This window comes from Trichosurus vulpecula, chromosome 6, assembly GCF_011100635.1.
Source record: "Trichosurus vulpecula isolate mTriVul1 chromosome 6, mTriVul1.pri, whole genome shotgun sequence".
In the NCBI taxonomy this organism is placed as follows: Eukaryota; Metazoa; Chordata; class Mammalia; order Diprotodontia; family Phalangeridae; genus Trichosurus; species Trichosurus vulpecula.
Window position 1 is genome coordinate 128,830,290 of NC_050578.1, and position 19,451 is coordinate 128,849,740.

Below are 19,451 nucleotides of genomic sequence, written 5' to 3' on the forward strand. Positions count from 1 at the left end.
CCTCTGTTGGCCTAGTCCATTGGAGAAGAAAATGGCAAACCACTCCAGCATCTTTGCCAAGAAAACCCCACACAGGATCAGGAGGAATAGGACACAACTGAACAATGACAATGAGACTTTGAATTCTGTTGTTTCTGAGATCACGTCTAAGTTCCATATAATTGATTTGTGTATGTAGTGTGGAAATACAACTCATTTATGCACAATAGGCAGCCTATAATACTAAAAAACAAACCCTGCCATTATCCTTATTAAGTGGCATGCATAACACCTTGTGTTAAAGATGAAGACTTAAAATTGAGTTGCCAGACTTATTTCTGTTTTACACACATTCTAAACTTATTTAAAGGATTTTTGTTGCTATCGGGAGCAATATGATATAAAAATTTTTCATTTCAAGTTATTGAACTAAATTACTAATCCATTGTTCGCCTTCATAATGAACCATAGAGAAGTAATTGTGTGTATATTTAAAGAGGTGTCTTGGCATCATACAAAAGATGTCAGTTCAGAGTCAGGAAGATTTCTTCAGGTTCAAGTGCTGTCTCTGACCAATTCGGACTTTGTGACCTCTTAATGACCCAGTCAGGTATCTACCTGCATTGGCATATAGAGTTTTCTCACAGATTGTGTGGTCTGTATAACAATGATATCCCAAATCTGGTCCACTTTTGGCAATCCTGTGGGCATAGTAAAATGATTTTTCTTAAATAGATTTGGATAAAAGTTTTCATTTGTGTGCGAATTAGAGTTTTTGGGGTAGAGTAGACTTTTATTATATTCAAGCTAAAAAATCATGGCTTTTTTTCAGATTATGCATTTTTAAAATAACATAGAAATCCTTATTATCTTCCAGTAAAGAGCAATGACTCATTTTGAGATCATTTAAAACAATAATCTATTCAAAGTTTATGTAGACATAGACCCAATTTTAAAGTACATATTGATCCCCCTTACAATTCAGTTATCTTTATTTGCTGAAATTATAGGTTTTGCTGGTATATATATATTAAAACTATTAAAATATGTTTCAGTGAAAGGGCTATATAACAAAAAAATACTGAAATCCATATACACCTAACAAGAAGGCCTTTGTAACAGCAGCAAGCCAGACACATTGATTAAAATGCTTTTGGTTTTTTCCCCCTACCAAAAGATGGGAAACATGGTTTTAGAAATATGGAACAGCAGTAATACTACTTATTCAGTGGTAGCTTGTCTAAACACAGAAGAATTAGTTTAAGATTATTTTAAACATGGTATGTGGCTTGGCAGGAACAAGGCACAGAAATAAGAGAGAATAAAATCAGCTCTCCTGCTTCCCAAGGTTGAGCTGTTGTTCTTCTAGATTTGCACATAAAATCCTCCACACTTCTGCCAACAGTTCATTTAAGATCTTCTCCAAGTAGTGTATAGTTTAGAATTAGCAGATCTCTAGATTTATGCCTTGGAAAAGTCTCAGTGTAACCTGGCAGAAGCCCATAGGGAATCTCTCGGAACAAATTTAGGGATACAAGTGGCAGCCACACTATAAAACCAATAGAACCATTTTGCCTCTCCCTAGGCTCTTACTTCCCATTATTGTCCTAACACTTCACTTATATGGAACTGATGTTGGTATATTTTCATTCACTCTCATTCTCCATATGAATTTCTTTTGTTGCAAGTGACTTTGAACCTGTAGCTCTCTAAGGTCATCATAATCTCAGCTGTCATCTGCACACCACATGCTCACCCTCCCAGTTCTATCCATGGTTACTCTTATTACCAAAGGAACAGAATCATAGGCTCCATTTAAAGTCTGTTTCCATTTAACAGCATTAATTGTGGTTCATAATGTAAGCAAGGCTGGTAAAAAAACAATTCTGGAATGTTATAGTGATTGTATTATGTGGGAATTAGAATATGGAAATAAAAAGGGAAATTTTTATGTAGTTCTTAGTGTATTTAGAGGAGAGGAGCTCTTGCACGTTACTCTCATATTTTAATGGATTCTCCTACCCATTAAAACATTTTCCAAAATCCGAGGAACCTGAGCACACTCATAATTACACTATTACAACTTCATAAAAACTCAGTTAAACCTCATGGGGACAATGCAAAAGTTTATCCCTCACTATAATATATTAATGTGATCAGCTAGCATATTTTACTATAACTGAATTCAGTGATAAATTAAAGGAGTTTTGAATATTGCTGCATTGAACCTCTCCCATTTACTTTCGCCTAGGATTTCTGCCCATTTAATCCTCCTTGCCCAGTGAATTTCATGTATAGTATATCTATTCTCTTAAATTTAACATACAGAATTTGAAAGATTGTAAACTGGTTTTTAAAGATGAGTAAGTAGTTTAATTTAGCTGTTTTTCTTTTCTTCTGTTTTACATAGAACACACCTACTATAGCAAACTCTTTAAAACACAGAGTATATTGTGAATTCTAATTAAATGACTCTGAAAAGGGAAAATAAAACACTGTAAAATGTGGGCTTACTTCTTGAATTTTATAGCAGATCGTTAAGTGGGATGTTTTGTTTTCTATAGTTCTGAAGAAGAGATGTCACGTAGCCAGGAAAGGATTCAAAATCTTCAGAGTGTTTTAGAGTCTGAAAGAGAGAACTGTGGCACTGTCAGTGAACAAAGGCTGAAACTTCAGCAAGAAAATGAACAGTTGCAAAAAGACACTGAGGACTTGAGAAAAATTGCTTTGGAGGCTCAACAAAAAGCCAAATTAAAGGTGCGGTCAAGACCTAGTTGGATCTATGTCTGCCAGTGAAAATTCTAGTACAAAGAATATTTAGGAGGGTGGCAAACAATTTTATAAGCTCTCTTATTCTTTCTCCCCATCATAAAACACTGATCATAATTCAGAAGGTTAACAGGTCAGACATCCTTGAATATGATTTCTTTCACTTTCCAGAAAAAATTACATTCTAAGCATGAAGCAGCTTGACATTTTTGACAAAGCAATTGAAGCAATGCTATGAAGGCAGTATATTAGATAACTCTAAGGCTGTTGTTCTCACTTCTTCCTCAATAGCATTCTCTGAGAGAGAATCACTTTGAAAGAGACTTTATAGTAGGTGCTTCACCTGATGACTCTGAGAATCAACTGGGATCCAAGTCCCTGCAGCATGGTTACTGCTGATTCTTTTGCATAACGTCCAAAAGCCGTAAAGTAACCCCTCTCTCTCTCTCTCTCTCTCTCTCTCTCTCTCTCTCTCTCTCTCTCTCTCCCCCTCTCCTTTTTTCTTTCCCAATTAACAAGCATTTCTCCTCTCTCCTTTCCTACCTCTATCTCCATCCCTTAAAAAGGAAAAACAGAACCATTGCAATGAACCCCCATGGTCAAGCAAAACAAATTACCACATTGGCCGTTTCTAAAGATGTACGTCTCAGTTTGCATATCTAGTCTATCTAGTCTATCACTTCTCTGTCAGGAGGTAGTCGTCAGCATTCTAAATTGTTGGTCCTCAGGAATCGTTGTTGGTCTGTGGATTAGTCAGAGTTCTTTAGTCCTTCACAATTGCTCATTTTTTGCAGTTTGTTGTTTTATCAGTTGTTCTTCTGATTCTGCTCGCTTCAATCTGCATCAGTTCAAAGTGAGGTTCAAGTGACTTGTTTTATCCATTCCTTCTACTTTTATATAGACTTCTACTTGCACCCCCAGATTCTGTGAAATAAGTTCCTCTTAATTCCTCCCCCTTTCCCTCTCTTCCTTACCTTTCTTCTTTTAAGATCATTAAAACATAATAAAAATTACTCCCAGGCCCTCTACCTTATTCAACTCCTTTTGCAATCTTAGCTGACATTAATGGTTCTCAGAGGATTCTTGTATCATCCCTCTACCTTTTTCCCATTAAAATGCATGCACCTCAGATTTACAAAATCTTTTCTGATTTTTCAGTTGTATTTACCTTTTTATGTTTCTTCCCATTTCCATGTTTGCAGTTCAAAATTTCTTCACCAGATCCCTTCATCAGGAATGCTTAGAAGTCCTCTACTTCATTAAAGATCCATTTTCCCCCTATAGGAACACACTCAATTATTCTTGGTTCATATTTTTCTGCCCTCCAGAATATTATATTTTCTCATCTCTACTTTTTCATAGATACAGCAGCTAAATTTTGTGTGTTCCTGTTTCTACTTGGTATTCAAATACCTTTTTTCCAGCTGCGTACAGTATTGTCTCTTCAACCTAGAAGCTTTGGACTTTGGCCATGACATTTCTGGGAGTTCCTCAGGGCTTCCCTCAGGAAGTGACTGGTGGAGTCCCTGTATTTTCACTTTGCCGCCTGGTTCTGAAATACCTGGGCAGTTTTATTTCATGAGCTCCTGAAATATGATATCCAGCCTCTTCTTTTAGCTATAGCTCTCAGATAGTCCAGTGATTCTTAAACTATCTTTCCTTGATATACCTTCCAGTTTTAGTTATTTCTGATGGGAGACACCCCACATACTCCTCCACTTTCCTAATCCCCGACCCCATTTTAATATTTCTTGTCCATGAAGTCACTACCCTCCCTCTTGTCTCTTCCAATACCCAGGGAGTGCTCTACTTGGGTAAAGCCATATACCTCTTGTACCAATCTGTCAATCCTCCCTCCCAGACTCTCCTCCATGGCTTTTATCTCTCCTCCAACTCCCCTCTCCATTAATCCAACTTCATTCTTAAACATTTTCATCATTTCTCCTAGAAATTGTCATTGATTTTTTGGGCAAGGTTTTTTTAATTTGAGGCTTTCCCTGTAGGTATTTTAGAGCCATTCTCTACTTCTGGGTCTGTGTCCTGGGCATATGTGACCTCACAACAACTTAATCATTTTTTTGGCCATTTTTCCAGATTTACTCTGGGTTTCTCAGCAACACTGGCCTAGTCCTGAGCTCTGAGTATTGGTTCCATTTCCTGGCCCTTCTGAGATACAATATGTTGCTAGCCTAGACCTAGTTCTGAGTTCCTGACTATCCCTGGATATCCAAACTGCTGGCACGGCTCAGAGCACTGAGCACTGAACTTTGAGATTCTAGCCTGCTTCACAGTTTCTTCCCTGGCACCTTCCTGTAGGTTGGATCTACAATCAATGGCTAGAAAAACCCATTGTAGGGGGAACTGAACTTTACCCTTTCATCAGACTCTAACATCCTAGCTGGTCCTCCAAACAGATTTTTAAAAGCCCTGCTCGGACTTCATTGTCTGGGAGCTTTAAACTATCCAGAATGCTCCTTTCCTTGCCTGTTTCCTCATTCTAGGCTTAAACCCCAGGCCCTGGTATCCATACTGGCACTCTTGGATAAAATCCATGCTTGTTCCTCCCTGCCCATCCTCACTTTAGACCTGTGCACACCACCATAGACCTCCTATTCGAATTCCAAATCTTTCCTGTTTCTACCATTTGGACTAGATAACTCTTGACTTTTACCTCAACTCCCCCTTCAGTGTTCAGAGTAACTGTTCTGTCCTTCTGTCTAGATCATAGCAATTTCCACAACGTACAGTTCTGACCATGTCACCTCCAACTTGAGTGACTCCTCATTACTTACAGAACTCCAAACGCCTTAGTTCCCAAGGCCTTTGTAATCTAGTTCTACCCAGCCTTTCTAGCCTTACCTCATACTACTTCTCTTTGCATTTTCAACTATGTATCATACTGGTCTGCTTTTTGTAATTCATACTGACTATGTCCCCTTCCCCCCATTTTCCTATCTCTGTGCATTTGTGTATTCTGTAACCTCCACTTTATCTATGTGATCCATTCTCCTATCCAATATAAACCTACCTATCCTTCAAAGCCAAAGTCAAATGCAGCCTTCTCTACAAAGCCTTCCCTTATACCCTAGAGAGAAGAAATCTCTCTTTACCATGTTAACTCCTCTATAAAACTTTTTCCACACCACTCCTATGCATAGATCATGTTCTAGCTTATATGACAGTTCTTCGTGCATGTCTTATTACCTCTATAAAAATGTAGGCCTCTAGATGGCTCCTTAATCATCTTTCTATCCCCTAGCATACGTGATACATAGTAGGCACTTAACAGGTATTTATTGAATTGAAAGATCAAAGTATATAAGAATTTTTTTATTTCATCAATTTAACCTTATATTTTTGGATCAATTTCATGGAATTTAACAACTAAAACAAATTTTATAGTTTAATTTCATGAGCTGATCATGAACTGAAAAATATCTATGGCACAGTGATTTTCTCCACTTGGTCACATGCTTGATCATTGTAGTGGTAAGAAGAGTAAATCAAAACAGAAATGCTCTATTCCTTTTGTTCACTAGATCAGCACAATGGAACATGAATTTTCAGTAAAGGAGCATGGATATGAAATTCGTTTGAGAGAGCTGGAAGACAGTAATCGTAATTCCACCGTTGAATTGAGACGTCTGTTAGTAGCTCAACAGAAAGCAACCAACCGGTGGAAAGATGAAACGAAAAAGATTACAGAAGCTGCAGAAATTAGGATCAGCAACTTAAAGTAAGTCCAGTATTATCTTTAGATAATCCTCCAGTGCTTGGATCATTTCACACATTTTGATGGGAATATTAAAACTATTTTTAAAAGTCTTTTTAATTCCTTTTGGAAAGAGTATGTGGTTATGAACTTTGGAAAATAAAGATAATAGGAAGCAATCTAGCCTATTTAGTAACATTTTGTCTTCTGGTAAATTGTCAGCATGTTCAACAACATATCCTAATCTCTTTTGGAAATCATGGTTCAGAATCTTAGCCCTCTTTGCTATTTTATGATAGTTAATTGATACTCTATCATGGCTAGAGAAGAACTATAAGTTGTGTTAACTTTATGATTGTTTAAAAAACCTTATTAATGCAGAATATGGCAGTTGTTCATTTATAACTGTTTGTATAATCACTTCTTTTCCTTGTATTTAGCAAAATCCTGTTTCTACTTTTTTTGCTTTCTTAAAACTCCATGATAATAATCTCAAGAAATTTATGTGACATTGAAGTGACTTATTTTAAAATGTGACATCAGTATTTAATCACTACATGACATGGTCTCACCTGCTATAGTGCCATGTCTCTCTTCACTTCATGGCTAAAATCCTTGAGAAAATTGTCGACGCTAACTACCTCCTCTTCCTTTTCCCTTACTCTCTTTTAGCTCCTTAGCAATCTGGCTTCCAACTTTATCATTCGACTGAAACTCCCCTCTCTAAAGTTGCCAGTGATCTCTTAATTTCCATGTCCAATGACCTTCTCATAAGTCCATCCTTCTTGGCCTCTCCACAGAATTTGACACTGTTGATCACCTTCTGTTCCTAGATACCATGCCCTCTATAGGTGTTAGTGACATTGCTCTCTGGCCACTATTTGTCCCATCTGTCCAACTATTCCTCAGTCTCCTTTCCTGGATCTTTATTGTGGCATGCCCACTAATTGTAGATATCCCTCAGGGCTCAGTCCTGGGTCTTCTTTGTATTTCTCTTCACCCTATCTCACTTGAAGGTTCTTCAGCTCCAGTAAGTTCAATTATAATGTCTGCACATGATTCCCAAATTGATATTTCCAGCCCTAATCTCTCTACTGAGCTCCAGCCCCACATTATCAACTGGATAATCAGACTGGATTTGCTTGTGGCCATTTCAAACTTAACATGACCAAGACAGAACTAATTATCTTTCTACCCCAAATCTCCTCTCTTCTGAGGATTTTTTTGAACTTCTTTTTTATTATCAAGGACACCACCATTCTTCCTAGCCCCCCAACCTTGATGAACCCCAAACTCCTAACTCTCATCCCACCTAGAAAATTCATTGCTCAATATTATTTCTATCTTCTTGACCTGTCTTATAGAGGTCTTACTCTCTCACACTGCTACTGCCAGTTCAGGCTTTTATCACCTCTTATCTGGATTAGTGCAATAGTGTTCTGAATCATCCCCCTACCTTGTTTTTCCTCACTTTAAATCATCAGTGGCTAAAGAAATTTTACTCCTAAGTTGTAAGACTTGGTTACCAAAAAAAATGGTGATTCCCTTTACAGAAATAGAAAAATATAAAAGGAAGAAGCTATCTCAAGACCAGAGGTAGACTTTCTGAGGGCCTGGGTTCCAGAAATTTGAGCAAGAATGACATTTCCAGCATACTTCTTAAGGAGCAAGGGGAGGACTGAGCTGGGACAGAGAATGGAGAGGGCATTTCCTGAGTGGATAACCTGAGCAGAATGAAGTCCCAAGAAAAGGACAATTATTTCTCTAACTTTTCCTCCCAATGCCTGTCTATTCACAGATATTTTAGCAAAATCTACTATTCCTTTATTGAAATATTTCCAACAAACTGAATTTTGTTAAAACCACAATGAAGCCAGGGTTTAATTAGAGATAAGTATAATGATGTGAATAAACAGGTAGCCTAACTTTGGGAACTTTGAATAATTGTGACTGAACTCAGAACTTTTCATCTAAAATAGATTCTTTAAAGCCAAAGATGAAGCAATCTAGTGGGACATTGTATCACTCTGTAGGCTTAAAATGAGTTAATTGTTGTAGTGGTGTTACAAGCTGAGACTTGTCCAGGGTAATTTGTTTCCTTTTCTCTATTTAGGAATTTAAATATTGTGCAAAATTTTAGTTTGTTTTGTTTGTCTTTTAAGAAACATTTTCTGCATTACTGTTCAAAGTGTATTTTGAGCATTTTCAGTATAAGAATCTTAGTTCTGATCTATGAGACTGCCATTTGTTTTATAATTATCAAAATTTTCTCATAACATTGATACTGTTATTACTGTTTCAAATTTTCATTATTGGGATCAGATTATTTAGTGAATGGGTACATTTTGGCATTATAGAGCAGTATTGCTAGAGGATATAAGAATGATATGTGAAAAATATTGTCAATTTATGGAAGTTGATATTCACAAGAAATTACTGATATGTGGAATAAGACATGTCTCTATTAAGGAGTGTTACAGACTTCATGAAGACCAAAATAAGAGAATTAAGGGACTATAGAAAAGGCCAAGAGCATCCATTAAGGCAGAGATTCTTACCTTTCTTTTTACCATAGACCCCTTTGGCAGTCTGGTGAAACCTGTGAACTCCTGCTCAGAATGTTTTTAAATAATTGAAGTAAACATTAAATCTCAGTTAGAGATCAGTTAAAAGAAAGATGAAAATTTTTCCCATCCAAGTTTATAGACCTTCTTAAATTTATCTGTGGACCCACATTAAGAACTTGAAAACTCCATGGACTATGGATTTTCTTTGTGAATCGTTAGAGTCATTTAAACATTTGAAAACACCTGAAGAATCCAGATAAGGTGAGGTACTTGGAAATGAGTTCACAGCCCTCCATTTGAGGGCAAAGGGAAGAAGAGTCATTTTAATGTACTTGTGCATTACCAAATGGAAATTGTGACTCAACATAGAAGTTGAGATTTAAATTTGAAAAAATAAGATTGAGGTTTCTCCTATTAAGAATATTGCAGAAGGACCTTTCCTGGCCAGAAATATGCTGAAATGATGATGAGTCCACACTCTGTAGGCCAAGGATGTTTCCTCTCCTGACACCTAGTTGTTCATGGAAGACAAACTTCCCCAATTCAAATACAAATGAGCTTCACAGAAAAGACCCAAAGATAGTTCTATAATGTAGACAAAACCACTTCACCAGTACATTAAACATTGGCTAGGTCCCCTGAAAGACACAGAGAAGTTTCCCCTGGAGATAGATGTTAAATTATACAGTGTTAGAGATAACAAAGAAAATACCATTGAGGAACATTTTCAGGGAAGGTCCCTATTATGCCTGGGTAGTACTATGGAAGACTGGGCCAGGATGGCAGTAGAACTTTTAGAGAGCCGGTGGGCCTCTGATTTTGACAATATGTACTGCTAAAAGGCAAACCATAAAGGTCCTGCTGTTGAGCAATTGTGGTGTAACTCATGTACTTAGAATTCATATATAAACTCATATTAGCCAAACAACAGCATTGGCACTGATTTAATTTGAAAAAAAAAATGTTAACTTAGAAGGAGAAGTACCATCCTACTTCATATCATAGGTGAACAACTATTTACTCCGTCTAGTAGTAAAAGGGTAGCACCCCCAGGGCACACAGATTTTATCAGAATGACCTGATTAGCCATAGGACTATAGAACTAGCCTGACCTAAAAGGATGTGCGTGTACATATGTGTGTAGATTGTCATAGGACTGACATGAATATTGAAGAAAAGATAGATTATATAAAATCATTTTAATATATAAATGATGAGTCAAGAAATGTCTCATATGACAAATACTGGACTCTAACCACCTCAAGGACTTGTGCCTATTTGTAGCACCAGGAAACTAAAGGCAGGACACCCTTAGGTGTTTTAGGTTCTGACTCAGCTGAAGGAGCTCACAAAAACTACAGGGGAAAATGGAACTAGGGACAAATCTATCCTACCTAGAAAAAATAATGAAACAGGAAAGGAGGGCAAGCTGGCCTGATATGAATATTAACTGTCAAAAAGAAGACAGATTGAGATGTAGCCAAAGCAGTACTTGGGGAAAAATTGTATTTCTAAATACTTTTTGTCAATAAAAGAGAGAATAAAAGAGAGAGAAAGAACAGATCAGTGAATTGGGCCTAAAACTAAAAACACTAGATAAAAATTAAGACCCCAGTTAAGCACCAAAATAGAAATCCTGAAAATCAAACAAAAGATTAGCAAAATTGAAACCCACCCCCTAAAAAAATATTTAATTAATAAATCTGGGACCTGTTTTTTTTACAGAAACTAATAAAGTAGACAAGCCATTTGCTAACAGTTTCTAAAAAAAAAAAGAAAAACAACAACTTTCTTGTGGTTCATTCCATTGGTTATAATTCTTCTTTGCAACATGAGTAATGTGAAAATGTTCAATGTGAATGTATATGTAGAGCCTGTATCAGATTGCATACTGTCTTGGGGAGGAGGAAGGGAAGGGAGGGGGAGAAAATTTAGAACTCAAAAGCTTGTGGAATTGAATGTTATAAACTAAAAATAAATAAATAAAGTTTAGAAAATTACTTCTTCAAGCAAAAAAAAAAAAAAAAGAAAACCAAATTACCATCATCAAAAAATGAAAAAGGTGAATTCACAGTTAATTAAGAAGTAAAAGAAATTGTTAGGAAATGTTTTGCCCAACTACATACCAATAAAACTAACAATCTAAGCGATGTATTAATATTTACAAAATTATAAACTTCCCAGATCAACAGAACAGAAAAAAGAACATTTAAATAACGCTGTCTTAGAAAAAGAAATTAATAAACTGTAAAGTCTCAACAAAATAACTCAGAGCCAGTGTATTCACAAATTAATTTCATCAAACATTTAAAAAACAATAAATAAAATAAATACTACATAAACTGAAAAAATGGGAAAAATAATTGGTCCTATCAAAATCTTTCTATGACACAAATATGGTCTTGATACCTAAATGTACTCAAAACAGAGAAAGGAAACTATAGACCAATATCTCTAATGAATATTGATGCAAACGTTTTAAATCAAAATATTAAGATGGTGACTATAGCAGTATATCACAAAGATGATACAATATAACAAGGATAAATTTTTATCAAGAATGCTGGCCAATTCAAGATTAAGAAAACTACAAATGTAATTGACCATACTAATGGCCATATTAGCCAAACAACACGTTGACCATATTAATGGTCATATCAATAGATTTAAAAAGGAAAAAAAAAAACTTTTGGCATGATGTAATACCCATTCCTGTTAAAAACAGTAGAAGGCATAGGAACAAATGGAGCTTTAATTAATGTAAGTAGTATCTATCTAAAACCAAGAGGTACTAATCTCTGTACTGGGGATAAGGTAAGAGGCCTTTCCAGTAAGATCAGGGTAAATAAAGGATATCCATTATCACCATTACTATTCAGTGTAGCCACTAGAAATGTTAGCTATAGGAGTAAGACAAGAGAAAGAAATTGAAAGAATAATCATAGGCAAAGAAGAAACAATATTATTGCTTTTTGCCAATATGATGGTTTACTTAGACAATCCTCAAAAGTCAGTTAAAACTTTAATAGAAACAATTAACAGCCTCAGCAAAATTGAAAGATATAAAAGAAATCCATATGAAGCAATAGCATTTTTATATATTATCAACTAAATCCATCAGAAAGAGATAGAGAAATTCCATTTAAAATAATTGTGGATAGTATAAGATATTTAGGAGTCCAACTGCCAAGATACACACAAGAACTGGATAAACACAATTATGAAATACTCTTTACACAAATAAAAATGTATCTAAATAACTGGAGAAGTATTAATTGCTTACAAGTAGGCCAAGACGATATAGCAAAAACTACAATGCTACCTAAATTAATTTACTTATTCTGTGCCAGACCAGTAAAACTATTGAAGGATTGCTTTAGAGAACTAGAAAAAAATAAGAATTTGCCTGGAGCAGAGGTGTCAAACATTGTATACCACAACATACCTGAATGCAGCCTGAACCAGATTAAAATACAATTGGGAAATTAAACAAAAATAAGTAAAAATACAACTGAACATAGATTTAATGTTAATATGTGGTTTTCTAAGTCAAAATGCAACCTGCAGGGATCTGTACATACCCCCATTTCTATTTGACTTTGACACTACTGATTTGGAGAAAAAAAAGGCCAAGAATAACAAGAGGATTTTAAAAGTGGGAAGAAAGTACCTGACCTCAAACTGTACTAAAAAAGCTTTAATCAAAACAATTTGGTAAGAAATAGATCTGTTCAGTGGAACAGATCAGCTAAACAATATAGAGAAGTAAATGAACAGATAACCTGATGTTTATAAACCCAAAGATCCCAACTATTGGAGCAAGAACTCATTACCTGACAAAAACTGTTGGTAAAACTGGGAAGCAATCTGACAGAAATTAGGCATAGACTAACATCTCACATGATCTACCAAGACAAGTTCCAGATGGGTACATGATTTAAGCATGAAGAGTAACAACATAAACAAATTGGAGGAGCATGAGAGAAAATACCTGTCAGAGCTATATATAGAATGACCCATAGAGTTTTACAAGAGGTAAATTGGACATTTTTGATAACATAAAATTAAATAGTTTGTACAAAAGCAAAACTGATGCAATTAAAAATAGAAGAAAAGCTGAGAATTGAAGGGAAAATCTTTGAGTTTCTTTTTTAAAGACCTTATTTCTGAGTTACATAGGAAACTAATTCAAATTTACAAGAATAAGAGCCATTCCCCAATTGATAAACAGTCAAATTTATTCATATATGAATAGAGGATTTTCAGTAGAAGACATCCAAGCTATCAACAGACATATGGAAAAAAATGCTCTAAAACACTAATAATCAGAGAAATTCACATTAAAACAACCCTGAGGTAACACTTCATATCCATCAGTCTGGCAAAGTTGACAAAAATGGAAAATGGGTAGAGGTTGTGGGAAAACAGGTACACTGATACACATTGGTGGATCTGTGATTGGCCCATTCATTCTGATAGCTATTTAACTGCATATCCTTTAACCCAATGGTAATGCTACAAAGTCTATAGCTCAAAGAGATTTTTTTAAAAAGGAAAAGGACTCATATACAAAAAATTTTTATAGCATCAATTTTTACATTGAAAAAGAATTGGCAGCTGGGGTGGGGGGAGCATCAATTAGGGAATGGCTAAACATGTTTATAGTACATACATGTGATAGAATACTGTTGTGCTATAGAAATTGATGAAAAATGAAGTAAACAGAACCAGAAGAATAATTTGTACAATTATAACAATATTATAAAGACAAACTAGGAATGCCGATCAACACAGGGCCCGCCCATCCACAGTTCCAGGGAACTCATGATGAAGTATATTACTCAATTTCAGATAAAGTACAGAGTATAAATTGAGGCTTTTTTTGACATGGCAATCCAGGAATTTCTTTTATTTGACAATACATTTTGGAATTGCTTTTATTTTTCTTGCTTTCCAGTGGGAATGGGGTTGGAAAGGAAGGAAAGAATGAAGACCTGACAATAAAACAAACTTGATGTTTTTAAAAAAGGAAACTAGAAAGGCAGAGATTCTTTTAGTTCCAGTTATAGAGGAGATGCCATATGTAAGACATTCATCTAGGAAAAGAATGTTAACTTTAGTGGTACAAAAGTTGTGGCCTAGACCTATCAGCTTTGGGAAATGGAGACAGAGAAGCAGGTCACACTAGTCCCCACAATCAATAACCATGATCTTATCAGTGTTTCTTAATGGGTTTTTTCCTACAGGACTTTTAGGACTTTATACAGAGGTGACTGTGAAAACTACAATTGTAAGCAGTATATTGCTGTATTAAACAGTAGAGCATAAGTGATTAACATGTTTATACAAGGTGAATAAAAAAGGTAAATTTGAGAAACATTTGAAAAAAGTACCTATAACAATTTCTTGAACTTTTTGACCTTCAAGGCCTGAATAACAAAACTATCCATTCCTATGGTACTTTGAATTCCTTGAATTCCTTGAAGATGTTGCTGGTGTCAACAAAATATGTTCTCACACTGATGTATCAGTAAGGCAAGATTCATGACCTCAAGGATGACCATGAACATGACTGAATGGTTTGGAATCCCAAAGTATGAAAAACTCTGTAGGTAAAAGGCAGAGGAATTATTACATTTAGACACCAGAAAATCCAATCCAAGTAGTTATATTCCAAAACCAGTAAGTCCACCTTAATGTAGCAACAAGGAAATTATAACATAGTATTAAAGCAAGGAGCCAAGTCATCCTGTAACCTTCCCCCCTGCTAGGGCCTTCCTGTAAGCAATCACTCACTAGTCCTAACTCTGCTCAGCACTCTTTTCTGCAGCTCTGTTGACACTAGCTCTCTCAATGTCTGCTCATCAGTGCCCCCTTGATGTCTCCTGCCTCAGTGTCTTGATATCTGCTTCTCAATTCTGCTTCTCAGTTCTGTCCCTCTTCATTTCTGGGTCTCTCACACTCTGGGCTCTCCTTATATACAGTCCTAACCGGCATCTGATTGGCTAGAACTCAGGTCTGATTGGCTGTATTCATGACTGACTAGAACTCAGTGCACATACCATTGGCTCTGGTCTTAGCAACTTCCCTTAGGGCCCTGAGGGCTTCACACCCAAATCAGCTTAGTACCTGGTAAGTAGAGGCTTTAGGCCTACCTTCAAACAGATATAATCAAGCTTTCCCACCTAGTCCTACCTGAGGTCTATTGAATGGTGGGGAAGATCTTTGATCACATTAATACTACAATTGATCAGCTCCATACTCAACCAGCACAAATAGATTGTCCACTTTGATTAGACCCAATTCCAGTCTGTTGGAGATATTAGAATCATTTCAAGAGGCTGAAACTTAATACTTGCATCTTGATCATCTATGCAGCTTATGCAGAAGCATACAGGATAGTGTTCAGCATCGTGTCACAGTGAAGAGCAGAAGAGCCCTGGCCCTTACATGTCTGAAGTAGAACCAGTAAAATTTAATGTTCATTTCCTCAGAACCAAAGGAGTAAAAAGGAGTGGTTGAGACAGAAGTTTAGCAAAAGGACAAATATATTTTCAGTGCATGAGTGGGATGTGGGATGTGCCTAAGGAATTACTCATAGGAGCCAACTCACTGACTCACAGCAGTTCTGGGAAAGAACTAGAAAAATTCCTTTGTGTTGAATGATGGTAGAGAACATCTCAAGAATCTGTTGATGAATAGCATCATTACATAGATTAGCCCATACATGTCACCCATAGTGAGGCAAAGGCTCATCATGCTCTGGGTTGTTTGTTAGAAAGCTAGTGGTTTTCAATATTGGACCTGCACAGTGGCTACTATCAGATCCCTGTGGCAGAGCAAGACAAGGAGATTGCTGTCATCTACCTAGTTGGATTTTTACCAATTTCAGTGCATGTCCCAAAGCGTCTTGGGGGATCCTTTCCAAACACTTATGGAGAAAGTAAATGGAGACATGAACTATCTGCAAATATCAGTATACCTTGATGACATCATTGTCTTTGAGAAGACCTCGGAAGAATATGAGGAAAGTGTTGGATCAAGAAGAGGAAAATGGCTTAAAACTTTCCATTAACAAAAGCGAATTTTATAAAGCCTCAGCAAAATATGTGGGATACATTCTATATCAATAAGAGTGAACACGGATGCAGAAGAGATAAAAGCATTTACTGCCTGACTATATCTGAAGAATACTTATGAATTAAGGGGTTCTATAGGATTTGGTGCTTATTACTAAAATGTTGTTGCTGTTGTTTTATAAAAGAATACTGCTGCTGCTAAGCCACTGAATGACCTCTAACATTTATAATTGAGGAGGCACAAAAACAGACAAGCAAGAGACACAAAATTGTCTTTAAATTAATAAAACCTGGGACAGCTAGGTGGTACAGTGACTAGAGCACCGGCCCTGGAGTCAGGAGGACCTGAGTTCAAATGCAGCCTCAGACACTTGACATGCTTACTAGCTGTGTGACCTTCGGCAAGTCACTTATCCTCACTGCCCTGCCTTCCTCCCTCAAAAAAAAAAAAAGAATTAATAAAGCCTTTCAGAGACTGATGAATAGCCAGATGTGAAAAAGCTTTCAAAGACTTAGTTAGCTTTCTCATACAGTAACTAGTGTTGGCCTATGTTACCTAAACAAGCCATTTGTCCTGTATGTAAATCCCAGTTTGGAGGGATTTGGAGCAATGTTGTACCAAGAGAATGATGGTTATATGAAATTAGTTGCATTTACCTGTCTCACTGACAGACCTGTTACCTCATTCACAAAGTGGACTTCCTCACATTGAAATAGTTGGTTAGCTGAGAAATTCAAATGGCTAAAAGTTATCTGGATAACAACCTACTGATTTATGTTCTACCCAATGCCAAGTTGAATGCTGTTTGTCAGAGATGGGTGATAAGATTGACCAACTAAAAATTCAGCATCCATTATCAGCCAAGGAAGAATGATGTATATACAGATGCTCTGTCCAGCATTCAGTAAGCTAGCATTTATTAAGTGCTTACTATGTGTCAGTCACTGTATTAGGTCCAGAAGGCCACATGACAGCAAAATTTTGATAATACTTAAAGGAGCATAACATCTAAGGAGCTGGAATACAAACAAATGAAAGCTAAAAGTTTGGACTTCCACCTGATAGCATAGTAGCAGAATATGTATACTTGCTTTCATCCATTGAGTAAACCTACAGAGAGAGTAGATGGCTAACAAAAGATTGATTTAAGTAATGTAAGCTAAGAAGAAAGTGATAAAGTCAGTGGATTCAAGTGCCACTCTGTTGAAAGCACTTTATTGTTTTTGTCCTTTGTTCTTGAAGAGGACCACGATATCAGGAAGGTGATGCTATAACTTGCAAGTGAATTGGATTTAAGTGAGGGACAGCTGTGCAAAGTCTCCAGCCTCACTTTGTCCTCTAGATCCATCTAGGTCCAGTAGCAAAATATACATCAGGACAACTAGAGATGGCCCCATGAAGGCACTTTATTGTTAAGACAGTATAGAAAAGACTATACTAGACAGTCCCTGATCCTATACATGTTACTAAAAAGCAGTTGGTATCACCCAGAGTATATAGCTTTGTGGTCATGAAAACTTTACTGATGACTTTGTACATATGGATAAAGAGAGAAACTATAGAGCTACTAAAATAGATTTTCTGGCCCATGATAGCCACAAATATTTAAGCACAATATTTTGTGCTCAGTGTATACAACATAGCACCAACTTGTGCTACATATTTGGAGAATAGTAGCACTACCAAACCTTTAGAACTTTTTTGCATTGATTTTCTATCTCTGGAAGGCAATATCAAGAACACGTCATATATTGGTGGTAACTGACCACTTCCTGGCATAGGCACAGGAATACTCAGCCATGAGACAAAGTTTCCATGGTTGCTAAAATATTGTGGGAGAAGTATTTCTCAGTGTGTGACTATCCTTCCAGGATCCATCCTTGGTTTTGACAAGGCAGGGACTTTAAACATGTATTACTCAATAAGACATAAGTTTTGACTGGCATTAAGAAGTCTAGAAGAGCACTTTACCACCCATAAGGGGACCTGTAACCTGAATGTTTCAACCACACACTGATGAACATGTTAGGTATACTGAGACCAAAACAATAATGTCATTGGAGCAAATACGTGGCTTTCCTGATGCATAAGTACAACTTTATCAGTTATGATACCCATGGATGTTATAGCCTATTTATTAAAGTTTGGATGGGGGAGCAAAAAGAGGACTGAGCTATGGTAGAAAAGGAATAATTCAAGGAAGGGTCATTGACTTTACATGTGCCTCCTGAGTGGGGACCCAGGCTAAAGGGAGTCCTAAGGAAAAGTCAGCTTTCCCCCCAACTACCCCTCCCAATATCTGTCTATCCACAGACCCTATAACAAAATCCACTACCTAAACATTTCCTGTAAACTGAATTTTGCCACAACCACAAAGATGCCAAAGATTAACTAGAGATGGGTAAAAATGTAGAGTTAGGAAAAGCCCATCCTTTCCTAAGTGTTAAGGATTTTCCTAACTGGTGGCTTAGAGTATATATCTGAACTCAGAACTTTTTGTCCAAAATAAACTCCCTAAAACTGACAAGGAGGGAACCAAGTGGACTTTAGGGATCATTAAATTGCCCCAGGCTTAAGACATGGTAATTATTATAGTAGGGTATTATATACATAAATACAGTCATTTGAGAAATAAAGGCTTCATAATACAATTGTTTTTACTCAACATGAGAATGTGATTTAACCTGAAATAACCTAATCAAACAAGCAAGCAAACACGTATGCATGTCTTAGTCACCTTTTAAGTTCCAGATACTTTGCTAAGCAAAGAAAATACAAAGGCAAAAATGAAATGAATGTAACTTTCATTCTGTATAGGGTGACAATATACACATGCTTAAAGTATATACAAAATAAATACAAGTTATTTTTGGGTGGAGATGTAGGCACTAGCAACTGTGGGGTTATCAGGAAAGACTTCATGTGGAATTGTACACAAGCTGAACATCTATCTAAGAGATAGAAGTAAGGAGTGAGCATTCCAAGTATTGGGGGATAGCAAGTACAAAGGCCTAAAATGAAACATAGAGTGAACAGCAAGAAGGAGGCTTAATATAGTGTGAAGTAAGGCTCTCAACTGAAATAGTTGAGGGAGGGAAAGATGTGGGAAGTTTGAAAAGAGGTTTGGAGCAGCTCCTTTGTGGGTTGAGATAGAGAATCATTTAGAGAACCATAAAAGAATTGCCTGGCTACCATAAGGGTTCTGTTGAAGTTAGATGTAAATTTATAGTGAACCCCATCTGTATGATTGAATAATTTTTCACCTACACTATTTGGCAGTTTGTGAATAGGAGAGGAGGTGGTGGGTGATAGAAATAATCCTCAGTTGGAAGATATGTTATGAT

The 19,451-nt window shown here is 36.5% G+C and overlaps 1 protein-coding gene across 1 annotated transcript in view; it reads left to right on the forward strand.

Annotated features, from left to right (window-relative positions):
• Positions 1-19,451, forward strand: part of SCLT1 (sodium channel and clathrin linker 1) — a 258,104-nt gene that overhangs the window by 160,832 nt on the left and 77,821 nt on the right. Inside the window, exons 17-18 of the mRNA XM_036765501.1 lie at positions 2,544-2,736; positions 6,288-6,484. Coding sequence (XP_036621396.1) covers positions 2,544-2,736; positions 6,288-6,484 — 390 coding nt within the window. The remainder of the gene's footprint in view (positions 1-2,543; positions 2,737-6,287; positions 6,485-19,451) is intronic.